Source organism: Leptonotus elevatus, chromosome 5, assembly GCF_054856555.1.
Source record: "Leptonotus elevatus isolate MCC_2025b chromosome 5, RoL_Lele_1.0, whole genome shotgun sequence".
In the NCBI taxonomy this organism is placed as follows: domain Eukaryota; kingdom Metazoa; phylum Chordata; class Actinopteri; order Syngnathiformes; family Syngnathidae; genus Leptonotus; species Leptonotus elevatus.
The window spans coordinates 8,592,333-8,603,783 of NC_141243.1; the positions used below are offsets into that span (position 1 = coordinate 8,592,333).

At 39.8% G+C, this 11,451-nt stretch overlaps 2 protein-coding genes across 4 annotated transcripts; both read right to left on the minus strand.

Moving 5' to 3' along the window:
- Window positions 1-369: 369 nt before the first annotated feature.
- On the minus strand, window positions 370-2,417 carry myl7 (myosin, light chain 7, regulatory). Its single transcript, XM_086075801.1, has 7 exons — window positions 2,343-2,417; window positions 2,178-2,279; window positions 2,021-2,096; window positions 917-1,021; window positions 765-843; window positions 631-679; window positions 370-541 (listed from the first exon to the last, which is right to left on the minus strand). The coding sequence occupies exons 1-7, from the start codon at window positions 2,343-2,345 to the stop codon at window positions 437-439; spliced, it is 519 nt and encodes a 172-aa protein (XP_085931927.1). The 5' UTR covers window positions 2,346-2,417; the 3' UTR covers window positions 370-436.
- Window positions 2,418-2,868: 451 nt separating this feature from the next.
- On the minus strand, window positions 2,869-10,627 carry gck (glucokinase (hexokinase 4)). 3 transcript variants are annotated; one of them, XM_086076034.1, is made up of 10 exons: window positions 10,533-10,627; window positions 9,469-9,631; window positions 9,229-9,383; window positions 8,157-8,276; window positions 7,981-8,076; window positions 7,814-7,913; window positions 7,546-7,729; window positions 5,870-6,025; window positions 4,319-4,552; window positions 2,869-4,183 (listed from the first exon to the last, which is right to left on the minus strand). In XM_086076034.1, the coding sequence occupies exons 1-10, from the start codon at window positions 10,539-10,541 to the stop codon at window positions 4,036-4,038; spliced, it is 1,365 nt and encodes a 454-aa protein (XP_085932160.1). In that variant the 5' UTR covers window positions 10,542-10,627; the 3' UTR covers window positions 2,869-4,035. The 3 variants fall into 3 exon arrangements, with proteins under 3 accessions (XP_085932160.1, XP_085932159.1, XP_085932161.1); XM_086076033.1 differs by having other exon boundaries at window positions 9,229-9,398; XM_086076035.1 differs by lacking the exon at window positions 5,870-6,025 and having other exon boundaries at window positions 9,229-9,398.
- Window positions 10,628-11,451: the final 824 nt, after the last annotated feature.

The window sequence follows — 11,451 nt, forward strand, 5'->3', positions numbered from 1 at the left end:
CTCTCTCTCTCTCTCTCTCTCTCTCTCTCTCTCTCTCTCTCTCTCTCTCTCTCTCTCTCTCTATATATATATATATATATACATATATATATACAAAAGAACAATTCTTGAAAGTTTTGAAACCTGAAAGTTTGCAGATTTTAAGATCCGTAGTTTGTGGTTGATTATTGAGTGTTTATTATGTTGTTGCGTTTAGTTCATATTTAATTCTATTTTAATTTATAGGTCCCATTTTGGGGACTTATTGAGCAAAATGCCAAATCTGGGATCTTGTGTGTGCCGGTGTGACAAAGTTATTTGAATCCTTGCAGAAAAAATCACAGTGAGTTCCTGTACTAAGGAAAAGACTGACCCGATTGTGAACAGGTATGGACAGTACATAATAACAGTATTTATTCCAGCTATTTCATACTTTGCTCCAAACAGTGAGCCTCATTCAGGACTCTTCCTTCTCGTCTCCGTGTGTGATGATGTAGCAGAGGGACTTGTAGTCGATGTTCCCTGTCGGGTCGATGGGAGCCAGCGCAAAGGCCTGATCCACCTTTAAAGTTAAGCCAGAAACAACATGACCGAAAGGTCACAGTGGGAATACAGTAGATGTTTAGAAGGTTTGAAAGAACGTGAGACGACCTCTTCCGGGGTGAATTTATCCGCCTGGTTCAGCAATAGTCGTCGAAATCTGGACCAGATGGAGAAAGTACCGATTGAGCTGAGGCCTTGCAGTAAAAGTAGACATGTTGAGTCAGTTCACTGTCGGGACTTACTCTTCTTTGTTGACTAAACCTGTCGCGTTGGGATCAAAGAGCTTAAAGGCAGCGAGGATGGTGTCTTCTGGATCCGTCCCTGCGGACGAAACTCGACAAAATCACAACCCGGCATCGTGGAAGTGGTTCAACTTGCCAAGATCAATTCTCACCGTTGAGTTTCTCGCCAAAAAGGGACAAGAAGACGGTGAAGTTGATTGGTCCTTTGCCCTCATTCAACATCTCATCCAGCTCCTCTTCCTTCGCGTTGAGCTTTCCTGACGCACACAAACACTTTCAACAAGCAAATAGTTGCAGAACTTGTCAGAGTTGACTACAATCATGTTCAATCAAAGGAACTCATTTCATTCCCTGTGGCGCAAAAGTGCACTGTTTAATGGGCACTTGGGAGACTACCCCAAACCCAATTTATGCGGCCATAAAATAAATTGAAATGACAAATATAATGATTTGTTATTTTCAGAATCTAGGGAAATAATTAAAATAAAATCAATGTCCTTTTTAACTCATTCACTGCCATTGACGGCTATAGACGTCAAAAATTCATTCGAACTATTTCTATTAGTTTCACTTTTTTTTTCTCACTTTTGTTAACAAGAGTATGAAAACCTAGAAAAAAATGTATTGTACATTTTAGAACAGATATAAAATTTGTGATTAATCGTGATCTAACTTGAAGTCATGCGATTAATTACAATTAAAAAATGTCTGACGCCTCTTATTTTTTAATATTTTCTTTTTTGTTTAATTACGTAATTATTTAAACTCAAGATTAATTATTATAATTATTATAGTATTTATTTATTTATGCCCAAAATTGGATTGCTTTTGTTGTATGGGTGTATTTTTATTTGTATTTTTTGCTATAAAACCAAACCTAGCTACTGCATTTTAATGTTGCTGATGGTGGTGGTAGTTGGAGTGCAGATTTTTTTTTGTTTGTTTACTCATTCACTGCCATAAGCTCATAAAAAAAAGATTACAAATTAAGGGCGATAGGCGATTAAAATGTTTTATTGTAATTAATCACATGACTTCACTCATTAACTCACGATTAATAATTTTTTTTTATATCTGTTCTAAATGAACAGTAAAAAAAAAATCTAGGTATTCATACTTCTGTTAACAAAAGTGGAAAAAAATGTTAAACTAATAGAAATAGTTCAAATGAAATTTTGACATTTATAGCCGTCAATGGCAGTGAATGAGTTAAGTGTAACTCGTTTGAGAAATTCAAGTATTGAAGCAAATCCTACCCAGTTGTGCGTAGGTCTCCTTCAGGTCTTGTTTCTTAATCACACCGTCTCTGTCCTGGTCAATGCAGCCAAAAGCCTACAACAGAAAACAACAACCGAGCCCTCCTGATACGTCTTCTTTTTTTCTTCTTTTTTTTTTGACTTTGTGATGTCCTACCTCCTTGAACTCTTGTATCTGGGACTGCTCAAACATGGAGAAGACATTGGAGCAAGACTTCTGTGCTCCTCTCTGTCTCTTATTGGATGCTTTTTTGCTTGCCTACATCATACATAACATTCAAATCATGAGTGAATCTTGTCTTTTTCCGAATTCCTAACTTACCATGTCTGCGTGATCCCGCGTGGATTTCCCGGCCTAGGCCAGATGCTGGGGTGGGTTTTATACGTAGGCCTAGTTATCTTGTAAGGCTTATTATAACCTTTGTTGGGAGTGCAGACCCTTACATGGATACAACTGCTGTCCATGTGTCACCAGAGGGAGCTGATAAGAGGATACAGACGCTGGATTCCGCCAGGCTGGAAAGTGCAGATATGCCAAACAGGGTAGGCAAAGAGGGTGAGCCCTGATGGTTGACAGAAATCTGTAATTTTATTCAACGCCGATTGAGACTTTGAGGCTGACAAATCCGTCAGTTGTTACCAAGCACCACAAACAAATCCATATTAGAACCACGTGGTGCAATTTCTGAAGAAGTCCTATGTGAATTGCAGAGAGCTGGCGCTAAATGAAATTGATGTGGAATTAACGGAATATTTGAAATGTAGAATATGAGAGCTTCAGTTGGAATGCTTGAAATCATTTGTGAATTTTGCGGCGGAAATTTGCATCAAAGCATCAAATCACTGTGTGCTTTTGGATCTTTTAATATTCACCATTACAGAGACATTCTTGACGCATTGTCGATTATTTTCGTCCAGTTATTGCACAAACACTGAATTGTTATATTTATTGCTATTATTGTTCCAGCAACACATTTGATTCAGTCATCCAGTCTTCTACAACATATGTACAAAACAGAAGTTGACTTTTAAATATCAACCAGTCACCATCACATAAATCCTCGACAAGACCAACTGCAGAAGTAGAAAATAAAATTAAATGCCACTTTAATGCTGATTGTTGCAAAGCAAAAAAAACAACATTAACTCATTGCTACCTCAAACTGAGTTAATATTGTGATAAGGTGCCTTTGAGTTTTGCCCATTGAACTTCATAGTCATTGAATAGTTACATTCAGTTTATGTTGGCCAAGCTCCCACACTTTTGAAATAAATATGTAAATTGGATGGATTACTGTAAGTAATAATGTCAAAATGAATGAATAAAATGAAATAGCTTGCTGACTGCTGACAGGGTGGACATTTTTGGCTAACGTTAGCATTTAAGAGTACATGGGGGAGCTAAACTTAGCAACATGATTCCGTCATAGCAAGTTGGCTGTTGAACAAATATACAGTAGTGCCTTGAGATACGAGTTTGATTTGCTATATGGTCATGTTTGTAACTCAAAACACTTTCCTATTTCTCTTACAAAAAATGGCAACGTGTTTTTTGTTTTGTTTTATTAAGAAATCTGTCTGATTACATAAAATTGAAGGATTTAAAAAAAAATTGCCACCATTTTTTTCTTCAACCCAATGGATATTGTGCTGCTCCTTCTGGTGCGCCTTGGCCACTTGGCAGAATAATACGGACATATGCATATATATATAGTTTAACGTAAACGAGTAAGACTATCTGACAAACTGCTGCTTGTTATAAAGTGAGTTTAAAAAAAACAAGTCAAAAGCTGTTAATTTGGGTCATTTGTACCTCAAGGCACTAGCGTATTTCGAATCTCAGTAAGATTTATTTTTATTTTTTTACCGAATATCAATTGATATTTCACTATGAAATCCAATGAACCTCCTTGTTATCTTCCAGTGCTCTAAACAAATACGTATGCAGCGTCCATCTTTTGAGACGCTATCATGGAGTCAGCAGTCAAGTTCAACGGTCCTGCTCGGTCCGCCTTTCACTGCGTCAGCATGCAGGCCGCCATCTTGCAAGCCACTGCTGAGATGAGAGCCGCCCCCCGACCGCTTCCCTCTTCTGATTGGATGAAGGTGATCTCGCAGTGTGGCATCAGCTCTCGGACTATTTTGTGGAATCTGTCACGAAAACTACAACAATAAAAAAGTACATTTCTGTCTGTACTTATTTTTACTTAAGTAAATGAGCTGAATCAGTATTATTATTTTTTTTACACAAGTAAAAAAAAAAAGTGAGTATTTTTGCCACCTCTGTCCATTTCTCACCACGGGTGCAGCTTGTAAACGGAGCCGTCCACGCCCACGGTGATGTTGAGGGCCTCCAGGCCGCGTCGCTCCCTCATCAGGTTGATGACGCCAGCGAGGCCGGCGCCGCACATGTGGGCCGAACGAGTAGAGACGCTCTCGCAGACCAGACCTACGATGTCGCAGTCCAGCTCGGTCGGCAGCACGCCCATCGACGTCAAAGTATTGTAAATGTGCTTCCTGTCGCCCGAGTCACTGGAAAAGGGTCAAAACAAAAAGTAATATAAGAAAGACATGGTCATATTTTGAGAATTTTTTCAAGAACAAGGTGGCAACATTTTGAGTCATGAATTTAAAGAGTGGATGGAAATGTTTTCAAACATCCCAAAGTAGGTATTGTTAAGGTTCAGCGTTGTTTTGGCAAAAAAAAGCTGGCGGTCCAAAGTGCAGTGAAGCAAGGAAAACAAGAGTCTCAAAATAATAAATAAATAAATAAATAAGGCCAACCAGGAAAGTGGAATCAAAATCAGTACATTTAAATTAAAAGTATCAAAAATACACAAGAAACCCAAAACATCGCTATAAAAAGTAAATACAATCCAAATAACGAAAAAATCATTACAGGTCTAAATTCATGCTCAAATTCTAATTAGTGTTAATTTTATCAGCCATTTTTTAATTTAGCTTCAGTTTTAGTCCAGTTTCAATCACGCTTGTTAGTTTTTAACCATAGTTAGTTAACTTCATCCTGTTTTTATTCTGTCCTTTTTTAGTCAACTATAAATCTAGCATTTTAGTCTTTATTTCAGTTCAAGAAAACGTCATTCATCTAGTTTTAGTCAACAAAAACTGTCAACGTTTTAGCCTACTTTTAGTCAGGACAGTCATTTTACCCCTGTATATTTTTTTGTCAGCAGATTTTGCTGAACATTTCAGATCCAAAACTATTTCACATAATAATTTCACTCTACACAAACACAACTTGACACACGATTACAGTTTATCAACAAGTGGCTACTATGGCTCCATGCTATGAGCTAGTAAATTAGCTAGCATTAGTTAGCGGTTGGATTAACATTATTGTTGGAACGTTATAGCCGTTGGATTAATGTTACATTATAACTACAATTTCCTTCCTTTTTTTTAACCTTTCACCGCGAATCCACCTCCTGTCTGTCGGTAGCTGCAGATTTGAAAGGGGGTGTGTCACTATGTGTCACATGACAGTGTCAGTCAGTGACACTTTAGCAGAGACAGGATTTTACAAAATCATATAATTTTAGTTTCATTAGTCAACAAGAATGCATACATAGTTGCAGTTATTGTTTATTAATGAGGGTTTTAGTCCAGTCTAGTCGAGTTTTAGTCTGATGAAATAATTTTTGCTTAGTTTTTATTGCCGAAATTAGCACTAGTTGTAATATGACAAAAACATTTTTGTAAAATGATGACGTTCTCATGGAGCTCACCTGTGACCCTAAAGCGGACAAGCGCTATAGAAAATGGATGGATGTCGTTATGCCTCACTTATTTTATGTCCTGCCAACAGGTGTCCATTGTCATCGTCCTCACCTTTCCACCTGCGAGACATGTCTTGCCTCGAAGCTGCCGCGCGTCTTCAGCGTTTGCGAGGCCTCGCCTTTGAACAGCAGGTTCTCGTTGACCAGCTTCATCATAACGAGCCTCACCAGCTCGCCCATGTACTTGCCGCTGATCAGCTTCTCAAAGCTGCAGGGGCACACGGGTGACTTTGACAAAAGGAAAAAGGCCTAAAAAAGACATTTGGGCTTGAAACTGACACGAGCAAGCGCAGGTCGCTCGAGAGGCTGAGTGACGCAGGCCTCAGCGGTTGTCTGACGTCAAAGGTAAACAGCCATTAGGCTGACAGGCACTGTGGCCAACTCATTAATCTGCCACCCTCACCCGGAGTCCGGCCTCTGACGTATGAGGCCGTCTATAAACATCCTTAAGCAAGAGCAGTCGGTATCTTAGCAACCAGCACAGAGGGCTCAGGTGAGCAGTACTACATTGTGCTAATTGATGCCCAAAACAAGAGCAATCAAAGAGCGCAGATCTCTGCCGACGCTTAAACATGCGTCACTCGCCAAAGCATTGACGAGCCCTTCAAGTCCAAGGGAACACAACGTAACAACACATTCCAAATGTTTTATTTATATAGCGAGCTGATATGACAGAACACGGATGGATTTAAAGCTTTACCGAAAATGGGAGCGAAAAACACCCTGGGTTCTACCGTTGGCCTGTGTACGGCAAGGGATCCTAGAGGTTAAAGTAAGTTAATTTAAACTAAAAAAGGAAAACCTTTCCATAGGTTGATGCTGCTGCGTTAGCGAGTCGGTGTACTTTCTGTTAAAAAAAAAAGAAGTGAATATGAGGCTAACTAGCTAGTTAGCTAGCTAACTATCTTGCTAGTATGAGAGATCATGGAGGGATTTAAAACCACCACCCAAGAAAAAAAAGTGAATATGAGGCTAACTAGCTAGTTAGCTAGCTAACTATCTAGCTAGTATGAGAGATCATGGAGGGATTTAAAACCACCACCCAAGAAAAAAAAGTGAATATGAGGCTGGCTAGCTCGCTCGTTTGACGCTGATCAGCTTCTCAAAGCTTCAGATGGACAAAGGATAAAGTTCAAGGAAGAGCTGGGTCCAATTAATTTTCCAAAAGCTGGGATGAGCTGTCGGAAGTCTTATCTGTTTTATTTTTCTACTTCACTCTTTCCCCAAGGACTCAGGGAGGGGAGAAACCATATCCTGTAAACACTGTTTTTGTATAAAGGTGCTGTGGGTCCACTTTAAGGACACACACTTGGACAGATCACTGCTTGAGTGAACTCATTTGTGTCTTCAGAAACTTTCTGTAATAAAAACCTTGCAAGGAAACCTCTTCACAGATCTCAACTTTGATTTCTATTTAAACACGCAAGAAAACAAAATAACGTTTTGTAACACTAGCTAACTAGATAGCTAGTCAGTGGATTTCTTTCATCCATTCCTAGCTGGCTGGTACCTATGACAGAACATGGATGGATTTAAAACTTTACCAAAAAAGAAAAAAAGCCCGGGTCCTACCGTTGGCCAAGTCAGGGATCGTGGAGGTTAAAGTCAGTTATTTTAAACTAAAAAAAGAAAACCATGCTTTGATGTGGCGTCAGTTTAAAGCCTTTATCTGTGTGCCCATTTAGCGATGATCCATATTTGGCTTATTTTACTCCCTGTCCAACTCACAGCTGCTGTCCCGGGTTAATGGAGGTCTCGTCCACCACTCTGTCGTACTCCAGCCTGAACTCCTCCAGCTCGCCGTTATCTCCGAACGCTCCCCACTCCGTGTTGACGCACATGCGGCCCTCCTCGCCTTCCACCAGCTCCACCGTCCTCATCTCCTCCATGTAACAAGCGTTACAACCTGTACCTGATCAATGGAAACATGCGGTAGATCTCATGTTAAAATGCGTGAGGAGAGCGGTTTCTGGCTCATTTTGTTGTCGTTTCATACCAACAATCATCCCCACTTCGCAGCTGCGGTCTTCGTAGTAGCACGAAATCATGGTGGCCACTGTGTCGTTCACCATGGCAACGACGTCCATCTCGATGTCCTGTACGGCATCACAATGACAGTCAGCCAGTGGATTTCTGTCATGCATTCCTCGTTTGCAAACGCACCCCTCGTCTCTTGATGGCATCTCTGAGCAACCCTACGACGTTGTTCCCCTCGGCCCCCGATGCCTTGAAACCTTTGGTCCAGTTGAGTAAGATTCCCTGGACATACACAAAGAAACACGGCTGCGGCTGTATTGCACAAACAGCGGTTCGACGAGAAGTGACGGCAGTGCTCCAACCTTGTCGATGTCCTCGTGACGCACCGGGAAGGAGAAAGTAAAACCTAGAGGAAGCTTCTTGTGCTTGATGTTGTGCTGATCCAAGAAGTTGGACATGCATTCTGCGATGTAGTCAAACAGCTGCAAACGGGGCGACAGCAGAAAGTTGAGACAATGTAAGAAATGATATTCTTTGACTCCTGCTACGATTGACAAATATTACTGCAGATGACTGAGTCGCAGCTTGGCACTGATGCTATTCATTAGCCCGTCGAAGGCATTTCTTATCGTGTTAGCATTAAGTTAGCCTTCATATCAAAATGATGCTGTTTCTTTCAATAATGGGTCACGATTTTGATCCAAAAAAAGGGGTAAAAACGACACGTTGATGAGTGGCAGCTAGAAAGGCCGTTTCTAGCTTTATAGGGGCCCTAGTAGGCAAGATGGTGTTTGGGGGCCCCTAATTTGCCAAACTACAATGAAGAGATTCCTAACTCTTTAGATGGTTTTCTAAGATACCACAATCTATTACACTTTATGATAGGGGTGGGTATCGATTCAAATTTCCTCAATCAATTCAATTTCGATTCACAAGAGTTCAGTTCGATTAAAAAAAAACTGATTTAATTCACTTCAAATCAATCGATATTGATTAATTATAAAACATAAATTCTTCTTAACTATCAAGGACATGATGAAAACACCACAAACATTAAATTTCAAATAACATTTTGCGGAGGCAGTAACTGATTAAATGATTGAGTTTATTAATGAAAGTAACACGTCTTTTAACCACTTTAATGTTACACAAACATTGACATCAGCAAGGACGAGATGAAAATATTTTCTTAATTCTAATTCAATAATTGTGACTATAAATTAAAATGATTCTAAATTGTCTTAAAGTGCAATAAGTCAAGTCTTTCTGTGTAAGAAAATACTTTTAAATACACGTGAACAGCAAATTTCAAGAAAATCCAATCTGTTGGGTCAAAATAATGAACCCAGCCACATCTGCCTAGCGAGCGAGTTGGGTTAGGAAAACAACATTTCTTTGCCCGGTAAAATGTTTCTATACTTCCATGGGACTCACCATCTCTGCGGTTCCCGTCATGGCATCCTCAGGAATGGAATACATCTGGTTCTTAGTCTCCACCTTCCAACTCCTTTCTTCATCCGCCCCCACCTTGACCAGCATTACCCGAAAGTTGGTCCCCCCCAGGTCAAGAGCAAGGAAGTCACCCACCTCTGTCCCAACCCATACTTCATGTAAATACACGGACATGCACCGATTACAGGTGAGAGACGCCATCGGGATGTGAGGGGAGGTTACCTGATCCCTCGGGGGTGGAGCAAACGTAAGTGGGCAGCATTTTGACGCTGGCCGATTCGTGCGTCTCCAAACGCAAGCCTCGGTCCATCTCCCGCCGCATCCTCTTCATGATCTCTTTGAGCTCGTCCTTCTGCAGCCTGAGCTCGGACAGGATTTGATCAACCTGCGCAAATCAAAACCTTCCGTTCGTTAATGCGTGCATAGGGAAAGCCAGTCGAGTGTGTGCCACTAAATGAGATGGCTCATCTTATTTTATGCTAAAGGTAAAGTGGGCTGGCTCAGCCGAAACGCCGACCCAAGATGACCCCATCTACTGCACACACAAACGCAAACGTATACTGTGTGACGTCACAGGTAACAGGGCCAAAATAAACGAAAAATAAAAACGACTTTTAAAAACGAATTGCTATAGGTCTTATTTTTCATATTTTTAGAGCATATGTAAAGAACAAACAAAAAAAAGAAACAGAGACAATAAGTCCAATACAAAAACAATATAGTCAATATCACCATTAGGTGTCTTTGAGACTTCCCCATTAAACCCCAAAAGTTGAGATTTTCCATTAAGCTTTGTATTCATTGTATTAAATAGATGACTATTTTTTTTTTCTTTTCCTTTTTTAAGATAAAATTAATTACTTATAAGCATATAATACACAAACATCAAAATATGTTAGCTAGTTGACAGGGTGGACAATGACAGGGTGGACATTTTTTTATTATTATTATTATTTTAATGTTCGAATTTAATGCTAACCCATGGGGTTTTGTATATATTTCCAAAACAAAAAAAAAGGCATCTAAAATTAGCAACAGTTGCAGGATTACTGACCTGTATAACCATAGCAAGCAAGAGGGGAAGACCTCTTGTGCTTATTAGGGTTACTGTGTGACCTTAAACTCTGGTGACCTGACTTTACATGAGTGAACCTTCCCTCGACCTTGACACAATGACACACACACATTTGCTTTAACTTAATATAATAACTCGTAGGCAGATAGATTTGTCTAGATAGCTAGCTAGAGAGAGAGAGAGAGAGAGAGAGATGTTCTGAATGATTTACCTTATCCATTGTATGACGAGGACGTCCTGCCGATCATTGGTACTCTGCCAACCTCCAATGATTTTTGTATGCTTGTTATTGAATTTGAACTGTCCTGTCTTGAGAAATGTTAAGCTTGTGGAGGAAGAAAAAAAAAAGGCCTTACGACATTATGAACAGCAGGAAATCAAAGCACAATTACATGACTAAAAAAAGTTTTCTTTAAAAAGTAAGTAACAAAAGTATCTTCTTCAAAAACATAAAACCTTATAAGTGCTATGAATGACCAATTGATTTATCTCCTCTGATGCCTCATTTGTTGAATAAATGCCGGAAGATCATCACTTCTATTCTAATAGACATTGTATGATAGAACAGATATCTTCATCGCAATTCCTCTTAATCCAATTTGAGAGTTTGTCCACAATGGCTAAATCCAAGAAGTTGAAAAAATGAATTCATATTCCATCCATTAAATCCAGAGGCGCATTTTGGCACACACAAAAAAAAGAAATAAACTAAACAAGCTTCTGCTTCGAGTTTCTTCAAGCTACAGACGCAAGCCGAGCTTAGTTCCAGGAAAAAAGGATGGATTTCCTTCCAGCCGGCTTGTCAAACATTTGCACCCAAAAGCATCACCCAAGTGTTGCCTTGGAAACGAATTATAGGCACACTTGTGCCGTCGAAAACACTCACCGCTGAGGTAAGTGGCCGGCAGAGAATTGTTAAATGGAGCAAAACTACCGGAGAAAACATCAATTGCCACGCTTTAGGGGGGGGGGGGAGTTGACTGACGTGCAAGTTTAAAAATAATAATTAGGCAAACTCATCATACAAGTAAGAATTATGATTTTTTTTTATGGGGGTGTGCGTATTCAATCAATCATTATGTATTAGACCACTTGTCATAAAACTTCATGAAGTGTTTAATGTGGACTAT

Coding starts and splice junctions, on each gene's coding strand:
- gck (XM_086076033.1), bottom strand. Junction 9,399..9,468: donor CTCCACCCCCGAGGGATCAG/GTAACCTCCCCT, acceptor ATTTACATGAAG/TATGGGTTGGGACAGAGGTG. Junction 4,553..5,869: donor CATGTCTCGCAGGTGGAAAG/GTGAGGACGATG, acceptor ACCCTTTTCCAG/TGACTCGGGCGACAGGAAGC.
- myl7 (XM_086075801.1), bottom strand. Junction 2,097..2,177: donor AGATACAAGAGTTCAAGGAG/GTAGGACATCAC, acceptor TTTCTGTTGTAG/GCTTTTGGCTGCATTGACCA. Junction 542..630: donor ATAAATTCACCCCGGAAGAG/GTCGTCTCACGT, acceptor TTAACTTTAAAG/GTGGATCAGGCCTTTGCGCT.